General features: G+C 36.2%; 1 protein-coding gene across 5 annotated transcripts in view; it reads left to right on the top strand.

The window, feature by feature from the left end:
* SLIT2 (slit guidance ligand 2) overlaps positions 1–22379 on the top strand; it is a 257178-nt gene that overhangs the window by 4151 nt on the left and 230648 nt on the right. For all 5 annotated transcript variants that reach the window (XM_021396010.1, XM_021396009.1, XM_021396012.1 and 2 more), the window contains exon 4: positions 14708–14779. In XM_021396010.1, coding sequence (XP_021251685.1) covers positions 14708–14779 — 72 coding nt within the window. The remainder of the gene's footprint in view (positions 1–14707; positions 14780–22379) is intronic.

Here is a 22379-nt window from a genome sequence, read left to right as displayed (position 1 = left end):
GCATTTCCTCAGATGAAAATGTTGCTTAAAATGCATTGTACAACTTCTCTTACAAAATGGATCTCGCTAAAAGCCAGATGCAGACAATTGGGTGTAGTTTGAGCTTGGAGCTAGGAAAGTCTGAGAAAACCACTGTATTAATGTATATTCATATAGAACTATAGTGCTTTCATTATCAAGCATCTTAGTTGCTGCGTTTTCATTATATCGTGTTTTCTTTATGCATGCTTCTGGGATCTTGTTTACTTTCATTCACTTGTGCCTTAACTTCAGAACGATATCTCTACTGCCCTGTGCTGCAAAGCAGCACTGGCTTAAACATTGTCTTATTACAGCTGTGCCCTGGATCTATGCATAAGATGAAAACATTTAGCCATTATTTCTTGTAAATATAGACAACGGTTTACAAGAAACTTAGTAACGGCTGATGTATAATTCTTATATATCTGAAATATCATGGACTTGAGATAATTGTCTTTTTTTTTCCAACAAACTAAAGTAACCTTTTGACCTCAAAATTGGAAGTGTTATTGTGTAGCATAGCTTTTTTTGGAATAATTTTATATTGAACTGCTTTGAGAACTGCACAGTCAGATTCTTCAAAGTCATATTAAAAGACAATGCAACGTTTTTTACAATGTGTTTTAAACTTTAGTATAAAGTTTAGGGACTCAGTGTAGCTTTTCCTGCTGAGGAATACTGGAACAATATGTACGCATTCCTAAATTTGGTTTATAGGGTCTAACAAGAAATTAAACAGCAGTGTAGTTTGTATTGCAAGAGTAAGAACACATAGATGAAACACTTACAAACATTAAAAAAAAAAAACAAAAAAACTTGCACTTTTGCTGTGTGTGTGACTTGATACTGAGATATAAAATACTTGTGAAGTTTTAAAACGGTATGTAGTCAACTTCACTTCATGACTATCTTGAAGCAAGTTCCTGCTGCATGATGGTGAATACTTCAAAAAAAAAAAAAATTAAAATCTTGAGATCAACATGTAGGTTAAAATACATTTAGTCATAATATTTCTGAAGTTGAGTACAGAGTTGTGTTACTAAAAATTATAAATTGGACTTGAATAGTTAATACTTGTATGAAGTGTTCACTTTTGCTATTACATTTTTGCTTTTTTTTCTCCTGATAAATCTGTGCAATACTTGAAGAAAAAAAAAAAAAAAAGAAATGTTCCAGTGATGTGTGATACTAGTTCAGAAGAAAAATTCTGGTAATTGCTGCTGCTGTTGTAGGTTGTTTTATTCTCTTCAGCAGAAAAACTGACTTAGGAAGTTCAGTCAGTTTTACACCCACAAAGTTAGATTCTTCTTTGTCTTCAGAATTATTTTCTGTCTGCTTCAGTAATTGTCAGAGTATCTTTAAATTTGCTGAAATTCAGTCAGTGTTAGGTGTGTGGGTGACTTGTAATTTGAATAAATACGCAGGATGTCTTTAAACCGCCCCAGCTGTTGGCAAAGAGCAAATATTTCATATTTGTGAGGAAAAGCTGAGAAATCTCTTCTTGTTTACAACTGCCAAACCCATCTGACGAAGGGCCATTGTTAACTGACAGCCAATTCATCTCCTTGGGATTCTGAAATTCAGGACTATTTCTCAGGGAACTTATGGGTACTTCAAGTGTTTTCTTTTATAAATAGCAAGTGCTTTAAAGTTGTTGTATTTTTTTTTTTAAGACATAAATGCAATGTGCCAGGCTACTGCAAAATAGTATCTAAAGTAGTTCCTTCAGTATGGTAATGGAGACATGTAAGAGTTTCAGTGGATCTGAAATGAGCTTGCTTTGATTTGTAAAATTGCTTACAATTTATACATTTTTTTCATGTTAGAATATCTTGTGCTGGAATATACAGGCTGAATTTGAAAATGTCTGTAGTTCAGTACTCTTTAATGTGAAGAGTAAACCTTTACAGTATTTTCTCTTTGTGGAAAAAATAAATCATTTCTTTAGATGAAGTGGTGCTTCTTGCATGTTTTTTAAACTGGAATTTCAGTAACAAAATCACTTCGGTTACTCTGATTTTCAAGGAGCTTTTTGGTTGGTCAGTGATTTACTCATTGTAAATACCCATTTGAAGATCTGGTCATGCAAAACGCTGAATAACTTCAACTCTTAAGTGCTCTGGGTCATCCATTCCTGCTTCACTTTGCAAAATAAAGTCTCTTTGAGGGGAAAAAAACTCTCAGTTTTCTTTTCAGAGGAAAACTGATTAAAGTTAGGTGTACTTCTCTTAAGTAGTTAGAAATGCTTTTCCTGTAGTTTAGTTGAGCGACAAGGGATCCTGTAGTATGCTAGATATAAAACTGTGTACGCAAAGCTAACAAGAATGTGTCACACCAGTGTGATTGCAGAGCTGTAATGGAAACCATAACCACAATAAACACTACTGTAACAGGTGATTGTTACGGCGACAGCACTGCTGTTATTTTCAGTTAGCAATAAATGGTACTGCAGAAGTGCCTGCTATGTAAGGACTGGGAGGGTGTTCCAAGCTGGAAATTGGCAACTTAATCCAGCTGGGTTTCAGGTGTGTGGAAACCTGAGCTGCTGGGGAGACCCTGGTGAAGATGAATATGGTTTTACTGTAAGCCTTTTAGTTGGTTACTTCTCTGAAAAGTCTTCAAATATGTATACATTGCAGTGTTCCTTTAGGTATAATCCCTGGCAGTGTTGTGTGAAGGCTCAGATCTGAAGGGGTACCAGCTTTGGCCCAAACCAATTTGGTACAATACTGCCTGAGTTATTAAGTCTGCCCTGAATTTCTTTACAGCCTGTATCTTGAATCATGTCATCTGTGTTGTGTAGATGCTCTCAGTGTTCGGTAAAACAACCCTCTTTGAACCTGAATATGTGTAGCTCCATTTCCACTGAATGGGACAACTTGTACCTTCACTTTCTGAAAACTAATGCCATCATTGGATACAGCTTTAAAAATGACTTTTTAAAATGTTGTTAGCCCCAAGGCCTACACCTTCTGAGGTGTTGCAGCTATTCTCAAAGTGTTCCAGTGTTTTTACAAGCTATCCTTACCTGGAGGGAAGTATAAAATTTGGTTGAGGACAGCTGCCATAGACTATGAACCAGTTCTGTTATGAGCTGCTTGTCTAAAATTTCTTAGTTCTTTGTACTCCAGAATTACAATATAGATGGGTATTCAGGGATAAATACGTTCTTTGCTTGTTTATGTAGCAAAGCGGTTAGCTTTTCATTTTGGGGAGGGAATTTTTTGGATGATAGAAAAACTTATTTTTAATTAGCAATTTTATTAGAAAATATTTACAACCAAGTACTTGAGACACAAGCTATGAATTCTGTAAGGCTATGCTGAACATTCAGATAATGTAAGAATAGGAAAAGTTTACAGCAGTAGTTTGGAAACAGCCCTGATTTTTCTGCATGTACTTGTGAATTGAGGCAGCAGTACCCCCAAAATGCTAATTTGGAATCTGATTCTGCAGAATTAGGTATAACAAACAAACAAACAAAAACCAAACAAAAAACCCCACAGAACAACAGCAAAACTCACCTACTTCTGCTGAAAACTAGTAAAGAGGTAAAATGTTACTTTCAGGTTCCAGAACAGCTGCAGGCACAAAGCTAGGACCTGAGCTCATTCCCTCATGCTCCCTGTAAGAAAACCAGCCCATCTGAGTTTCATGGTGTGAGTCAGCTGAAATCCTGAGTTGTAGAAAAGAATGCTGTAAGTTTTGAGCTTCAAGTTGATACTTGAAATAGCTTTTAAACTGAAAGCCGTCTGTGATGTATATTTTCATGCTTCTTACAATGTATCACTGATGGAGAAAGACATATTTCAAGAATTAAATACTTTGTTATAGTTCGTGTATTTTTTTAAAAAAAAAACTTCTTACAACACAACTTTAAAATAACAGAACAGAGGTATTGCCTGTACTTGTTATTTATTGGGGGCCCCATCTTGACAAAAACCTTAAAATACGTTATTAAAACTTAATGTGAAGGGTGCATTAACTGAAAAGCATATGCAGGCGTACTGCAGAACTATTGCAGTTCTGTTCATGATATGAATGAATGATTTGAAACTTACAGCAAAGAAAAGCAAGAATATATTTCAACTACATGGTTTCAAGAAAAGTTTTTTTCCACTTAATAAACAAACCGAAGTACTATTTGGATATGTTTTCTGTGTACAAGTCTATATATGAAACAGCTGTGTTTGCAGCTTCTGGAACACACAGGAGCCCACCTTGTTGAAGATGTCAGATGGGACTTGGTATAATAATGGGATTTTAGCTGTATTTCATATGCTGGCTAGAGTTATCTGGGTTTTAACCTGATGAATGTGTTAAATGGATGCATAGTAGGATGGGCTAAGAGATAATGTTTTCCATCTAGGATAAAAACAAATACAGTTTGTCTTGGGTAACACTGCCCATCAAGACTGGAAATTCATCAGGGGAATTAGCAGCTACTTCAAAGTAGGGTAGATAAACTAGTACTGCTATCCTTTCATCTAGTCTAGGAGGGCCAAGCTATATTCTGTGTGAGTTCTTTCTTAGGGAGCAGAAATAATACTCTCCCACTGCAATGTTTGTTTCCATAAACTACATAGGTTGCTCTGAAAGTAATGCATCCTATTTATTTCCATGGAAACAACAGATACAGTGAGCACAGTAATACTGTTAGATAGAGAAAGTTCTCGGCTACAAAGCTATTATTTTTTTTTTATTGTCACCACCATTAGCTATGCATTTTCACCACTAGTGAACAAGAGCCTGCCTACCATGTTCATAAAAATCTGTGCCAGAGGAGGTGACCCATTGTTTCACAGCTGCTATAGCAGTATCATTGCTAAGAAAATGTTACTAATGCAGCCCAAACAGATGGAAGTCAGAAGGTGCCAAATCCAGAGTATATGGTGGGTGTGGTAGGACAGTCCAGCCAAGATTAGCAGTATGCTTCCCAGTCTTCATACTGGTCTGGGGCCTGTTATTACTGTGTTGCAAGAGAAAAGTAGTCATCTTCTCTGGCCCAGCTCTGGCAGTTCAAGCCTTCAGCTTAGTCAGCATCATAGTGTAGCAGTCAGTTGATGGTTTGTCCAGGTTCCAGGAAATCTAGAAGGATTGCTCCTTTCTTATCCCAAAAGAAAGTGCATGTCAATTTACCTGCTGTGGACTGCGTCTTGGTCTTTTTCTTTGGGGAATTTGCATGTTGCTAGTCCATAGACTGCTGTTTTGACTGTAGTGGTGATACTATATATTGTCACTAGTAATGATGAGATCCAGGAAGCTGTCACCTTCAGCTTCATATTGGTTCAGTAGGTCCTGACAGACTTGCATACAGGGTTCTTTCTGTTCCTGTGTGGGACCCATTTGGAGCAAACTTAGTGATATTCCTATGTTGCCACCATCATTTCCACTGAAGCTAAGATTCAGCTGTGCATGTGGTTCCCTGGTCATAATCTACTGGTTCACATGAATGAGCTGACTGAGACACTTCTTGTTTTGTGATGTGACAGCGATGCATGTCTGTACAGAACATGGCTTGTCTTTCATGTCACTATTACCACTGGTGAAACACACCACCCACACCTCACTGTGCTCACATCCACTGTTTGGTCTCCATAAAGGTTCAGCAAGCATCAGTGAATGTCAATAGGTGCCATTTTTTTCTGCATAGAGGAATTCAGTGATGCACCTTCAGTTCATATACCATTTTGTCAGACTGTCCCTCTGCTGCCATCTGTTACATGGCAACAACATGTAATGGAATACTGCTGGGAAGGTTCAACCTCTACTGCGCTACTGTACCACCAACATAATAAAATAGGAGGCATTTGGAGCAGCTCTTATTATATAGTGCATAATGGGAAACTAATCATTGTGAACTTTTGTAGCAATGCTGATGTTCCTTAAACATATGGTTGACTTTAATGGGATAAAACATGCTCTCTGGAGCTTAAAATAAATTTGCATACTAACTATATATTACATATTAGCATGGCATTAGATTGTATTCTTATTCCACATTTTTGCGTAGCTGTATCCATAAAACTTGAGTTCCGAGTAGGAAAACTATTAACTTTTAAAGGAGGAATTTTTAAATTTTCTTACAATAAGTGTAAAGTCTGTCAGTATGTAACTCCGAGCTCATTCACTTCTGTTTTGAACGTTTTGAGTATTTGATAGAATACAGCCCTTTCAGTTGCAAAACAAAAATCTTTTTTTTTTTTTTAAACACTCCTTCCCCACCAGAAAAAAATCCACCCCAGAACCAGATTTCCCTTCTACATGACTATATGATCAGAACTGAGACAACTGGAAAAAATGCTAAACGTTGCAGCACAGCATCATGAAGATAATTCTTATCTGTGAAGGAGGATCTCATTAATTCTTCTAATTTACTTAAGTTTTTTTAAGTGTGAAGTTTAAGAGCTAATGTGAAATTTGGGATACATGGTGAAAAATGCTTTGTTAGTAGTTGAGTCACTGCTCCTGTTTGTGACTATTGTTGGTAAAAGAGTAGCCAATTAATGAATTATTACATCTTTTTGGATGTGATTGTATAAATAGTCTCAAGAAAAGCAGATTTTTGGCAATAAGGCCTTAGATTGTATAAGCAGCAAAGCTGTCTTCTGAATGGATGCTTCACTGAGCTGTTAGAATGTGTTCTTAGCTCATAAGCTAGAAAGTTGTCTCCAGTATTTCTCACTGAGCTCTGTTCCTCATTTTGTTTGGGATATGTTCTGAGTGCACAGTGACTGCCCCAGCCAGGAAGATCTGTGCTGGACTGCCTAAAACCTGAGGTGTTTATGTATGTTGTGTTTTTTAAGCCTGTTTGTTGTTTTTATTTTATTCTCCTTGAAGCATTAATTCTTAAGTACCTGTCTTGCTTCAGTCTGAAAATAAGAGCATGGGAAGGGTTAATAACATGTGTGAAGGTAGATGTAGCAGAAGAATAATGAGTTCAGGTAGAGAATACGTTTTTGAGCAGCCCTGAAGGGGGTGAACAGTTATTCCTTGTTAATCACGGATGTGAAAAATCCTTCTCTTGGCTAATCCTGCATAGTTTAAGGGCAATGCAGAGCGCATTCCTCGTCTTAGAACAGGGAGGAGATCATGAAGCCTGCGGTGCTAATCACTTACCAAAGGAATGTGAGACCATCTTACAGGAATTGTACTGGGGCATCTGTAGTTATCGTTTTTAAAAAAAATTACTACAGTAATTGCCCTGTATTAGCAGACTTTTGTGGAAATAACTTCAGATATCTTCTCTAGAAAAGTTTCTGGTGAATCAGAAATAGACAAAGTCTGTCTTTGAAGATGATTATTTAAAGAGAAGCAGTGTTGTAATGGCATTTTAAAAATCAGATTATAAAGCTACACTTTGCAGAATAATACAAAATCTTTGATAAAACTTTTAAGTCTGAGTGATGTTCTTCTTTTGGAATCCTTGTAAACTTTCATTATTATTTTTAATATATTTCACTCATTTGAATGTAGTTTCTCATGGGATTCCTTTTGTAGGTCTAGAAGTCAAATTGCAGTGAGAAGTCCTGTTTGCTCTTTGCAGACCTTTTTACAAATTCCAGGGCAGGAAGGCTGTTTATTTTTCCCACATCTGTTTTGTGGTCATCCTTTGTGACACTGTTTGCTGGATGCTCTTCTTTCTTGCTTCTACTAAAATGGGTAATTTGCACTGTTGCAAAATGTTGAAACCAAATCTGATTCTACAGAACTGTATTTTCATCATTTTTCTTTCAAATAGAGTTTTCATTCAGGATATATTTTAAATTGATGCTACAGAGCACTAACATAAAATGTAAAGCTATACATTTTACTTCTGCTCTGTAAAAATTCTGTTTATCCTTTTCAATTAAAAAAAAACCAAGAAAACAGATTTAATGTTAAATAGCCTCAGGTAAAAAATGACCAGTCAAAGCTCGTTATGTTTTCATATTGTGTATTTCAGATAGAATCTAAAATGTGCCTTACTGTAACTGCAAAAGCCTCAGTTTTACCTGGAATTTTACAGCTAAACTCCAAAGTACATGATGGATTTGGCCACAGGACTGTTACTTCAGTGACTCATGCTGTTATATTACCTCATTTAATCTGAAGAGTCTGCATGAAAACTACATAATAAGAAATGTTTTTTCCTTCATAGTTTGTAGTGTGTTTTGTTGGCTTGTTTTAATAATGGCCTAGACTAATAATCTGATACAATGAGTAATTCCTCTTTTAATTTTCTTAGAACACACCAGCCTGTCTGAGTGTAGGTTGGCAAGATGCCTGTACAGGTGCTATAGAAGAGTACTTGAATGAAAACTTACTGTGTAAAGACAGGTCTATCTAGACTAGACAGTCCCTTCTTGCCTGCTTTCTAAACAGTCTCTCCAAAATTTAGCTAAACTCCATATGACAGATCAACTCCCTCACTCTATTCAATTCCTTTTTCTCTCTCTTTTTTTTTTTTTATATTTCTTTCTTTCTTTCTTGGAAGTTATATCATGTGTTGTCAGAAAATCGTCCTTGCTTCATATGGCATTTCATTCTGTATTAACTTATGGAGGTTTTATAACTTTTCTTTCCTTCTTAGGGGTATGTGTCTATTACAAGATAACTTAAAAAATAATTCTTGTCTCTTTAAAAATTATCTATAGTTTTTGAGTGGTCTCAAAGGACTATTGAGTTGTGGATGCTGTACAAACTTTAAAATAAGTAGTTCACTTAATTGAAGTGCTGGGTTAGTGCTGGGTTTGTTTTGCATACTTCCATGCATCTCTACTAAAGTGTTAGTACTCGTTTTTGTTTTTTTTTTTCCTTTCCATTTTCTAGATGAGGACAGTTGTGTGTTGGATAAGATTTGTGCCCTAGTTGTTATCAGATATATATTTTTTTCTACATGAAAATTAAATAGAACTTCTGGAGCAGCAAGCCATTGTTGTCTAAATGATGAGTCTTCGAAGCACTGGCAAGTGAAAGTTGTCTGAATTGGAAGATTTAAAGGTTTCTTACCTTGAATCCTCTCTGGTTTAACTGGCAAGGGGCTCTGGTTTGATATTCTTGCTGCATTTCTATTTCTTCCTCATCAGCCAGGATGGTAATAATGAGGACAGGTCTGGGTGCTGAACAAGAAGGTTGTAGGCATTGCCAAATTCTTTCTCAGACTGGGACTCTCTTGTGACCTCTGGCAATTGGTTATAATAGGAAATCGCTTGTTCTGTCAAAAAGGGTGAACCAGTCTGAAACCTGCTAGAGATCTTTGACTGATGCCCTTATTCTTACTCTCCTTTAGAGTTCTCTGCTTCACTTAATTGTACTTTAAGTTATATATGTTAATTTGTAAGTCAAACAGAATAAAAAATCATCCTTTCTCAAAGTAGCATAAAATCCAATGGGTTATACTGACAGAGTCACAGAATGGGAGATTTGAAGGAAGCTCTATAAATTTTCTAGTCAGTGTCACTGATTAAAGCAAGATCAACCAGAGCAGGTGGCTGAGGGCTGTTGCCATTTGGGTTTCGAATGTTCCCAATGATGTATAATATACAGTATTACTGGGAAATGTATTCGAGTGTTTGACTATTCTCACAGAATAAGACTTTTTATTTTTTACTAAAATAAAAAAATGTCTAACTTCTATTTGATATCAAACTGAAATTTAGCCATCTTTCTTAGCCTAGTTATTATTTCACCTGGAAAAATGGAACCTTGATTAAGATGCTCATGACCCGGGACAAACTTAAACTTAGGCATGCAAATACCCTGGACTTTTCAGATTCCAATTTGCATTCATTTGGCCGGCATATCAAAATTGATATTGCTAGGTTAAAAAGATCATGAGTAAGCTTACGTCTTCTTGGGCTTTCTCATTTCTTGATGACATGTTTGCACAAGTCACATTCATAGACAGCAGTTGCCAAATGTGTTGAAATTCAGCAGACAGTGGCTTTGGACACTAGTGCACGGATGTTCTCTGCCTCTGGCAGACGTAACACTGTTTTTTGGAAAAGAGAAGGAAGGCTTGCCCTCCAGTTGTTGTGAGTGGAAAGTGCTGTTGTACGAACATCAGCAATTTTTTTAATGTGTCCTTTGATATGAAATTTAACATTAATGATTTTTTTTTTTGTTTTTAAATGTGAACATTTTGCAAATGAACTTAAGAGAAAAGAAGTTATCTTCTAATTTTGAATGGTTTGATAGTAGTGTTTTCAAACATTGCTATCAAACAATCAGCAGTAGGTTTGGATGTGATCCTTTGTTGAAGAGTAGTGTTTCTAAGCTATACAGTACTGTGCTACTATGTGCAGAAAGTGTATTTACTTCTCAGCTAATTTCAGAGGAGGAATGAAGAATAATGGCTTCTGCTCTCATTAACTTTGTGTGAGTTGGAAGCCTTGTATCATTCCTGAAGCAATGGGTGTACAATAAAATGTATTTGTGAATTGTATCTAGAGTTTCAGATGGCTCTCAGCCTCTCTGCATCCAATGGGACTGACTGTTTCTAATTAGAGTACAGTTGATTTATAATTTACTTGAGAACTGATCTAAGTTAAGAGCAGTTCCAAGTAATCTTGAGGGCTTCTGCTTTCTTGGGGGCCTATGGCTAGAATTGAATTAACTTGAACAAAAAACAGCTGGAAGTATTTTAGCTGGGCTTATTTAACCTGAAGGAGACAACTTGAAGGGGTGAAAATACCAGCCTTCCAGTACCTGTGAAAAGGTTATCAAGAAGCTGGAGCCATGGTCATCACTGCATTGAGACAACAAGCATAAATTGAAAGGAGGGAATAGGAGTGGATATGAGAACTCATGTGCTGGAACAAATCAGTTTCCCAGTGAGGCTGTGCTACTTCTCCTTGAAGCCTCTACTAGATGTAGCTCTGATCAGTCTGGCCTGGTCTCATAACCAACCCTGCTTTGAGCAGGGGGTGGAGACTCCCTGGCATCTGATATTGTGAAGGTTTTCTCAGAACAAGTTTGGAGCAGACTACATAGACTGGAGTAGACTACACAGGGCTTCCTTGGCTTTATGTAGTTGATTACAGTGGGATTAGAAGCAAGTTACAGGGAAGGTACTAACTAGTCTGCAAAACAAATACAGACCTGCTTGTGAATTATTGCAATTGCAGACGATTACACTTTAAACAGTGTAATTAAGAAAGTTTTTTTAATCTTCCCTCCTTCAATCTGCATGATTGATAGTGGATGACAGTTACTGTGGCAAGAAAACTTTTGAATGGCATGGAATAGGCAGCATGGCGAGGCCTTGGTGGGTTGAGGTATCTATGACTGGGAACTTGACTTGCTCTCTCCTCAACTTTCTCTGCCTCTAGCTCTGCCATTCTCTTCATATCCTCTGACTCTTCACACAGAATGAGTAAAAACCAGATATGCTTCAATTTCTGTGAAGATATCCTGTTCTCTAGAACTCTTTCCAAATGAAAAGATGTTCCATAGGAGCAATGATAATAATCACAGGTGTGCATTCATCTCTTAATCCATTTTTTTTCTTTTTGCTTATTTTCACTGTTTGCTTCACTGTGTAACCTGTTTTTTTTTTTTCTGGACCTACATTTTGTCTGCCTATTGGTATCAAACTTCCTGTAAAGAATGCCTGCCCATCTGCCAAAGAATCACCTTTTGTATTCTTAACCTGATTCTTCTGAAACCTGTAATATCTTTGAGTATATTCCTATACTTCTTTCATCACTTCACTTCAAAGTTGTTTTTCTAGCACATACTATATTTAGAAGACTGAGCTCCGGAAACTTTAAACTGAAGTATTTAAAGCATTTTGTGTAATATAGGTATTATGTGGACTTTGCTTGAATTTATCATTAAGAACTCAAGAATTTACCTGAGCCAGTCTGTCAGTTTGCCCAATCTCAAAGCTGGATTCAGCAATGCAAGCAAAAGTTGTATTTATTTCAACTGGGGCTCAGTTTTGTTGCATTGAAAGAATCAGGTGATGTCAGACCCTTGCCCACTTACTTCTGGCCACTACCAGTGGCCTTAAAGCTCAAGGTACTGCAATATTAGAAGAGATTCTCCAGTACATTTTCTGTTGCTTGCGCCGCTAGCACTTCATCTCTTCTGAGCTCTCTTCCTTTCCTTGAGAAAGGGATTTTTCTAGCTCAGTTAGGAAACTGAAAGGGGGACGTATGGAACATTGCATCACTGTTTCTTCAGTGCCATACCTTGAACTTAATGTCAGTTCTTGAAGAGCAGTTCAATTGATGCAACTGAAATTTCTCTTCTCACGTTGTCCCGGGGGAAATGCTGTTCGCACACAACCTGCAGAGAGGTCTGTGCTGACATACAGAAGGAAAAAGAGGTTTTTTTCTGCTTGTTTTTACTCTGTGGTAGCTGTAGTTCCTTTCTTTGCTCTCCCATATCTGTGGCAACCTCGGGTTTCAGCTTCCGGGGACAAAGGTCATGTCTGTCTCATACCATGTCTGTGTTGGGGACAGGTGTTGCTATTTCAGGCAAAATAAGGCTTGAGGCAAAGGTGAAGCCGTATGAAAAGATGGCACTGCCTGTATCACGGAGCCATGAACTGTTTTAAAGTAGGAATATGCTTTCTGGACTGTGTGTGTGGCTCTATATCAAAGATTGCAAACTCTTCAGAGCTGGCTGTACACCTGAAAGCTGTTGTGTTCAGGATAATGGTGAATGCATTCCAGATTGACCCCACGTCCTTTTCATTCAGTTGTTGTTTTTTTTAACAGAACTATCTATTGTAGTCTTGAAAAAATCATTTCAGTAATGTCTAGTTCACTAAAGTTCTTTGTAAGAAATTTAAGACAAATTCACCCTTCTGAAAACATCTTATTATATATAATGCTTTACATATGTATATATATAAACACATATATAAAAATAAGCGTAGCTGAAGCCTCTTTCTTGAAATTGTATTTAGTATTGTAAAGGAAATGACTTCCATTGTTGCCTACACAAAAGTTAGTAATATTTTATAATCTGGCTCAGGCAATTAGAAATGGACAGATAGAGAAAGCTGAGCTCTAAGAGGAGTGAGCTACAGTGACACAGATGAAATGATTAAAAGTAGAAACTAAAAAATACTGAGTTCATGAATGGTCAATAGCTCATTTAACTCTTGTCCCCTCTATTCACTTAGTGCTCAAAGAATAAATGTTTTAATTTTTTGAAAGGCAAAGTGATAGTGTAGGTTGAAACACTAATTCTAAGTGCCAAGCTCATCTGGTAGAAGCTATTGAGTCATGAATGTACTGCTATTAGTGGCAGTATTATTATTATTTAATATTTTTATTTAATTTTAATGTCAGTACAGCAGCACATGCATCCTTTGTTAACAGTATGTGTACTCAGTTGTGTGGGCCATGTGAACTGTAGGTGCTAATAGAAACTAGTGATCTAAATATGGAAAGTTACATACTAACACAAGTATTTGACCCATGAGGTATACTTTTAAAGTGATGCTGAGTGTGTCTTTGTAAGACTGTCGTTGCATTTTTGAAATTTTTTTTTTTTTTTTTACACCTTGTGGAATGTCTTGGTAAATATGTATTGATTTAAGTAATGCAACTACTGTAGGGATAAAATAAATATCAGTCCATACACTGCAGTCTGGTGGCCAGGAATGCCTTAGAAGCAGTGTATTGAGAAGCACTGTGCATTGCCAACTGGGACTTGTGATAAGGTTCTTAGGAGGAAACACTTTTTCCAGTATGCTGCTTTGCTTGAATGGCAGGTGGCATGTGTGTTGCATTCCTTAAAAATAAAAACCTGTTTGGAGTTTGAATTGTTGAATGATATGTCTGTGTTGAACTCCAGGGCTGACGCTTAAAAAGAATAATCCGTACTATATGTTAAATAAATAATTAAATAATCATGAAAATGGAACACATTTGTCTTTGTGAGGGGGTTGTTCTGTTGCTTATTGTTATACTTGCAACTTGTTACCTCAAACTAAATAGGTTTGACCCTGATCAGCATATTCAGTCAGAAATCTCATAGGCAAACAGGTATTTTCAAATCCCAGCTGCAATTTTTCTTTTGTAGTATTTTATGTATCATATGAACAACTGATTTTTTTTTTCATTTTGTCTTTCTTTGTTGTGTTTTATAGTTGTGGACAAAACTGTTTAAAAAAAAACAACTAAAAATATGATAAAATTTGTATGATTTTCAGGCTTTAATTTGATCAGAGTTTCTACAACAGCTTTGTTGTTTTTCTTGTTGCTTTTGAAATAGGTTATAAGGGTCTTAGGATATATTCTCTCATTACTTAACTAAGTGCATGCAATTGATACGTGTTCCCTTGAACAGTATTTCATGGTCAGAAAATGCGTATGTGTTCACTTCATTATACTGAGAGGAACACAGAGTTGGAGAAAGATTGAAGTTACTCTGCTGGCTTTGTATTTTTAGTTTTCTGGCTGGTTATGCAGGATAGAATCCTGACTTAATGGTTGATTCACACTACAGAAATTCAAAATAATCTTTCATAAAATGAAATAGGTAATATAGTCTGTTGGGGAAACCAGAAAATGTAATTAGTCCATGGTAAATTTACTGCTGGACCATGTCTCCGCTAATGGACCAGCATTACATAGCCTTTAAGATCAGCTTGTTACAGCACAGTGATCTGCTCAAAGTGTATGCACTGTATTGCTGTAGCACTTTAGTTGTAATCTAACACAACCTTTTCTTTTTCTTTCAAAAGGCGCCTAAACAGAAATAACCTCCAGTTGCTTTCTGAACTGCTCTTTCTGGGGACGCCGAAGTTATACAGGCTGTAAGTAGGCATGATCCAGTAACTGTTATTCTTGAAAATATGGTGGTGTTTTGTTATTCTGCCTTGCATTTGGCTTTTGTCCTTTGCCTCAAACGGGGCCAAAATACATTTAGGAACACTGATTTTCTCAGTACTTTGACTACTTAGCAGGAATTTTTTTCAGAACCCAGGTTAGAAACTGATACTTGTATGAGACTAAATACTGTTTCATCCTTTCCTGTTTCTGTTAAGAGCTCTTGCTGAAGGAATGCTCTGGCTTTTTTTCTCCTGTTTGATTGGAGGGGAGGGAGGTTGGTGGTTTTTTGTTTGCTTGGTTTTTTTCTTCCTCTGTTAAAATAACTGAATGACTGGAGATTATGGCCCAGCAATATAGCACTATACCATACTTTGTCTTTGTTATGTTCTGGTTTTGTGGCTCTACACACTTTACCAGAAAAATCAGTGTTGACAAATGATAGCCTGTGGAGATCTCTCCTGTGTCCCTCACAAAGAAAACAAAGGTGGCAGCATAAACTGAGGATAGAAAAAGTTATGAAATATTTTACAATAAATACAAATGATAGCAAATTAGGTAATTTTTTTAAGTTTGATTATTTTCTTTGGTTTGATAATGTTTTATTCTTGGCAAATTTTTAAAAATATTTTGACCCATTGGCTCTATTTTAAGAACCTACTCATTTATGTTTCTGTATGAACATGGAACTAAGTTCAGATAGTTATTTCTGCATTTATCCATACAATCACCTTTTGTAACAAAATACATTACAAAGCAACTTTATGTTAAAGGATGAGGTATGAATGGGATACAACGTGACATGCCTAAATAGGCTTTGAAAAGATGGTAGAAGTTTAGCCCCATTTTAGTTAAATGTATGTATTTGACACTTTTATTTAGGGTTCAGGTGAGACTGCTGTTGAAATCATTGTTTTTGAGTTTCACCCCTTGTGTGCTTGGAAAAATGCGTAGGTGACGGAAGGCAGAGTTCTTCTGATTTGTTTTCACTTCAGTATATGAAAATGTTCCTGAGAACAAATGTTATAATGAAGCTTTTATTTTTTAGGAGTTGAGTTCTATTCTAATATCGCAAAATAATAGTTCTTTTTCCCCCTATTCTACTAATTTGAAATGGTAAACTGAAAATGATGCTATTATTGGTATAAACATTTATTTCTGTGTATTTTTGTTTCTTTGCTTTGGATGCATGTTTTGTTTCTCGAACTTCCCTGTAGATTCAATGAGTTGTTAAATTAGTAGACCAGAAAGCTCCTGAAGGCTTTTGTTCTAACAAACAAAAGTATTTTTTCTCTGCTATTATGTTATATTCATGTGTGGTTTTTTATATTAACAGTTCAGTTTCTTCTATAATTTCCATCAGCAGTCACAGAGATATTACTTCCATCAGGAAGGAAAATGAAAGGGATTTATGATCATTTTATTATTCCACCTGTAGTGTAAAGGTTGTTATCTAAATTTGTATAAAATAGAAATGAGCCATAATTTGCAGGAGTAAAAAATGGATGCACACTTCAGGCAAAATCATACTTGAATATATTTAACTCAGAATTGTATATTTGATAAAAGCTAGTCTTAAATCTGTAATATCTTTTGACAAAGCACACAACTGCTCATAGTGTATATGGTGGAAAGTAAGAGATCACTGTCTTCACAGTATTAAATTTCCTCTGCCTAAGGGTTATTGTTGATCAGACCATGAAAGTGAATGTCTGGTTATAATATATTCATGTTTAAAAGAAAATAGGAGTGATACTAAAAATCTTGGTTGATTTAACTAAATCTGTAATTAAAAAATGTCTAGGCAACAAAAGGATTGACACTAGTTAAATGTTTACTTGGTCAACTTTCAGATTATGTATAATTCGACCGCTATGAAGAGTATAAAGTAATTTGGTTTGGTTTTTCTTTGCATCTGTTGTTGTATGTGCTTATGCATATTTATATCCAAATGAATATGTCTTGAAGGAGAATTACAAGTTCTCTAAACATGATCAATAAAATGTATAATAGACTTTAGGTTTAGTATTTATTTTTGGCATTTAACAGCTAATCAAAGATTGTATGCACTGCATGTTTTCAGCATACTATTGAGCTTCTGTGAATAATAATTACCATTTGACCCTTGGCTGTAAATGAGATGCCAGGTGAAGAAGCACATATGCTTGTTGTGTAGCCTAAATGCAATATAAAAGAAAGAGGGTACACTGTATATGAATTATGATTAGACACAGTTGGTTGCCGCCAGCGGCCGGCTATGCTTTCCCTTTGCTGTCTGCTCCAATTTCTCTTTGGACGGGTTGAGAGAGCACTGCATGTTCAGGTCAAGATGTTTGCCTAGAAATAGTAGTACAGTTGCAGCTGTGTTTGCTGGAGCAGGAGACTAGTTTAAATAGCATTACCATTTATCCAGTCCATTAACAGAACTCTGTAAAATAATACCAACTCTGCATAAACTACAGGACAGTGTAATAAAATTACAAGCACTTGTTGACAGATGGGAAGTGTAAGTAAAGGAAAGCGATAGGTTGGGAGTTTAAAAGAGACAGTGCATTATTTCCTATGTCTGGAGACTCTATTTTCAAAGGTAATTAGATGAATTATTTTTCAGGTTATGTTCTTTCAGATTTATCAGCCTTCTGAGAAATCTCCTGGAACCAGTTAAAATGGATAATTTAGTCAAAGCAGAAACTGATTCTCCCATTAAGAGTTATCTGCATAGGTGTTTTGACACGTATGTTTCAATAGGAAGTAGTATGCTAAAAATAGTCTGACTAGTGCTGAAGGGTATATTAATCTTACCTTGCAAGATCTCTTTCAAAGAAAAATGTACATGTACCTCTGTTTTGACGCAGTAATGTTAAAATATAGGTGCTGTTGTAAATCCCACGGTGTGATACAAGTCCTGCTGCAACAAGTACTTTTCCCGCAAGAACAGGATGCGTTGTTTCCAGTGACCCATGTGCCCGCTCGCACTGACTCACCCAGCATCCGTGAGGGTGCTTTAATGCAGGGAGCTGGAGAGGGCTTAGCTGAGGCAAATGGATTTTGACTGCTTTCTTTGGCTGGTTAGAGCACAGCTCATTGATTGCCGTTTGCTGCAGGATACCAAGGACCAGACCCAAAGCTTTTGGAAAATTTGGTTTTAAAAGATACATTTCTAAATCAGTGGCATGTAAAGGGTATTGGATCCTATATGCAAAGCCGGTTCCTTTTAGTTTTCATTTCTTGCGCTTGGAAGGAGGTGAAGTTCCCTTACTGACCAGGATTTTTTTGTATGAGTTGGGCAATGCTGGCTTTGAAAGAAGCAGTCTTTCTGGTTGACATGTTCTGATTTTGCATGTTAGAAAGGAAAGATATCTAGCATGATGTACTTGAAAAGGAACACATTGTGAATGAAAGATTTCTGCTCTAAAGGAAAAATAAACACTTGGTTCTGAGATGTCTGTTGGTAACTTAAAAGCAAAACAACACAAAAACCAAATAGTTAATAACTAAAGAAAAAAACATAAATATAAAAAAGGAAAAAAAAAAAAAAACATTTAGAAATAATTGTAGGCCAGAACAGCAGCAGCAGCAGCAACAACAACAACAAACCATGCTGCATGGGGGGCCCTTGCAAAAATTCCTCCTGAATTAATTTCTGCCAGCTATGATTAAAGTGTGTGGTACTAGATGTGTCAGACACCATAGTCTCTGCTTCATTTTACTCTTGGCCTCTCTGGCCCCTGCCACAATAAATCCCACAATGGCTGGGCAGGAATTGCAGGTTACAGTTGCCAGGGTTACCGTTGTCCGGCCGGGCCGCCATCATCACTCATCTGCCCGCTGCCCCACGCGCTCCTGCCGTGGGGAGAAGGAAAGTTCTGCTGTTTTTCCAGCTGCTGCAGGGGAGCCTGTGATTTGCATCATTTCCTGTCATACCTTTTCATTTTTTATTTTTCTTATGGTGAAGGTAAAAAGCAATCAGAGATAGGAATGGAAAATAAAGAAAAAAAAGGTGACGTATATGAGATGCTAAAGCAGTGACTTTCAAACTATTTTAAGATGCTGGCTTCATTGTTAAGGTAGCTATATTTGAGGCTTAATTTATGGTTTTGTCATATCCCATCCCTTTTAACAGTAAGTACAACAATATAGGCTGCAGTTGTAATTTGGTAGATAAGGTATTTATCTTCAATTTGAATACCTTAATTAGTGAAGAAATTGCTCATTAGGAAATGCTTGTTATCATGCCTCTGAAATCTTCCTGCAACTGCAGACAGGTGGCTCTGGATGTTAAAAATCCAAGGAGGAGCAAGGAGGTGTTTCCCTTTCCATGAAAGCACTATTGGTGAGTCTCTCTTCTTGTGCAGGAGGGTTGGTAGAGGAGCTGCTGTTAGATCAGAGTAACGGGAGCTTTCCTTCTGCTCTGTGCTGCTATATTACTGTGCTTTGCCTTATTACGGAGGTGTGCTGGTTGCCTAACAAAAGATTTATTGGGACAGGATACATTTTTTTTTCTTCATTTCTCCATGGATTAATTGAAATTGTTAGATCCTTCCTGACAGTGGTTTTTTTTCTGCCATTGGTTTTGGTTTTTATGGTTTGTCATGAAGCGTTCTAGCAATCTCCATGTAATACAACTTGATTTTTATTTTTTCCATCAGAAGTTTCAGTCTTATCCTTTTAACAGTGAATAGAATCACATAAGTTTTCCATACGTCGTGGTTTTTTTCTACCATAGTGATGTATTTCAAATACAGGAATGTTTAAATTGTTTTCTCGAAACAAATAATAGGCTCCCAACCAGTAAGGTTGGTAGGAATTTACCAGTTCTAGTACAGGTGAACTTTTAATTACCAGTATTACTTATTAGCTCGATCTGTGGCTATAGTTCTTGAAAAAAATATCTTTCAAAGTTTTTTTTCTTTTAACAAAGAGTGATTCCATATATTATTTGTATTAAATGAGTGTACAGTTTTGGCTTTGTGATATTGTAAGCTAGTAATTAAAAGGAAATCCTTAACACACAAGACTAATTACTATTTCTTGCAATGTGGACACATCATTTTCATGAATTTGCTAATGGAGTGTATTGTCACTAATTTGAAGTCATACTCTCCCAGTCTAGAATGTTTTCAGAGTGAGTGAGTTTGGTACCATGTGCTGCAAGTCCATTGTCAGTTCTGTGAATTTTATTTTTGCTTTTATTACAATCTATAGTTTAAGACAGAACTACTTAAGAATATAAGAATTGCTAGATGTTTTAACAGCTTATGTTGAGGTTTGTTACCTGTACAAAAGAGCTCAGTAACAAAGACTGAGTTGCCCGTCATACTGGGTTTGTTATACCTCTTCTCTGACATTAATTTCTGGTATGGAAGATCTAGGAGATAAATTTCTGTAAGACTTCATGAAGACTACTGGTTTTTGGTTTTTTTTTCTTCTCTGTCACCTGTTCATTTTTTAATCTAGAGAGAAAAGTAAATCAGAACTAGAGTATTTTGTGAAGCTTAGCTTCTGTGTGCATCTTTCCTCTCAGCCTATTTCTTACCTCTACCTTCGGTTCTCATTCTCTGCTATGACATTTCAAAACTGAAAATACAATCACTCTTTACAATGCAATGAGCAAAACAAATATCGCTACAGCTTTGCTTCAGATGTAAGCCATTTTTATGTATGGTAAAAGATGACAAGATGGCTTTATAGAGATTTTGGAAGAAATGAAAAAACTTGTACAGTGCATCAGGTGGTTTATTTGTCAAGCACAGAAACAAGAACATATATATGCATTTCATATGTAACTTGCAGTCGTTATATCCTAGCAACAGCAAACGTTTAGCCTTAGCTTTAGTTCAGTGAAAGTGTTGGTGGAACCAGAATGAACTTCTGAAATTTAATCATGATGGGGGCCAGGGGAGGGAGGAACAGTGAGTACGATGCATTATCACTATGTTTGACCATTATTACTTAGAGTTCAAATTTCAGTTTTTCAATTTTCAGCTTTTCATGAGCTATGCATTCTTTTGTATTTCCACACCACCTATATGATGCTGCATAGGGATGAAAAATAGTGTACCAAATGCACAGAATTAAACATAGCTGCTTGATATAATAGTATGATATTTTAAAAAATAGGAAAAAATAATTCTTATGAACTCAGTCTCTCAATATCATTATTTGTTTTTAATTTTGAGATAAGTGGGCAGTATATTTAAATTGCAGTTAAATTTGTCTTTATTTCTTTTAAAAGGACACTTCTTGTTGTAATGGCAGTTTTTCATTTGCAGGGGGAAAGCTGCAAATGCATGGCAAATTGCATGAGATTTTGGGGCTATAAACTCACTCTGCAGCTAAGCAGATCATTAAATCTTTACATAATCTGCAATACTGAAGCTATTGTTTACTATTTGCACTGTATAGGTGCTTGACCTCTTGGCTTTCATTTTAGTAAACATTCCAAAACTGTTTATAATTTCTTTTAACTTTAATGTGGAAATCATGTTAAACATCAAGCAAACAGAATTATAGCTTACTGTGATTCTTCTGAACCAGCATAAATAATCTGTGGCATTCAAAAATTTTTATGCTGTTAGCTGTTGATATTTAAATGCAAATCACACTAAAAAAATGCTTATTCAGGCCATAGAACTTTTAAGATAACATGGCGATACTCAAAATGATTAAGCAATTTACTTCGGTAGTTATGTCCAGGTCATCTCGACCTCCTTGTCTCTGAGCTTAAGTAATTATCCTCTGTGTTTTTGTTGATATGATAGCAATTAAAATGGAGAACTGAATAACAGCTTTTTTTTTTTTTTTTTTTTTAGTATGAAAATGAAAGTACCAAGTTTGGGATCACCTGTAACCATGTTACAGTCAGAGTTAAGTCTCTGAGTTCTTCCTGGAAGGTTAACCTTGAAAGCTTTGGTGAATTGTGACATAGGAAACCTTTTAGGCAGGAGTTAAGTGGGAAACTGAATATCAGTGAAGGAAGTAATGAAAAGTAAAAAGGCATGTCAGGGGAAATGCCATTATTATGTGGTGGAGAAACATGGTGTGAAATCTTACATATAAAGAGGATGTCTTTAAGCCTCTACTTCCACAGAGTGGACGTTTAAGTGAGCTGTATCTTCTTGATTTAAAGAAAAAAAAAATGGAAAAGAGGAATAAACCGAGCCAAGGGAAAATGTGAAAGTATAGAGACTTCTTCCTATGATGGTGAGCTTCTTCTGTGAGTGGGAGATTAAAGCCTGAAGTAACTGAATAGCTGAGAAAAGTCCAAAGAAAGGTTGATTGCTTCCCCTCCAACAGTTCCAATTGATTGAAAAAAGCCTAATTTAAAGTTCTGTTTGTTCTGTGTCTAAAACCATCAGAATTTTCTTTTAGAACTGGAGGAATACTCTGGAAGAGAAAGAATCCAAGGATAAAAAGTCATTGCAGGCCAACAATTGTTCCTAATCCTCACAAAATGCTGGAGAAATTAAATTTATTCTTTATTGCTCAAAGTGTTACCTAGGTCACTGGGCGATGGGAAAATTGAACTGGAAGTCGAGTAGGCACAATCTTTGTTTTGTGTCTAGATGCTTAACCTTAGACATGACA

The sequence above is a fragment of the Numida meleagris genome, chromosome 4 (genome assembly GCF_002078875.1).
Source record: "Numida meleagris isolate 19003 breed g44 Domestic line chromosome 4, NumMel1.0, whole genome shotgun sequence".
NCBI classification, from domain to species: domain Eukaryota; kingdom Metazoa; phylum Chordata; class Aves; order Galliformes; family Numididae; genus Numida; species Numida meleagris.
This window is presented reverse-complemented; position numbering and strand designations above follow the sequence as displayed.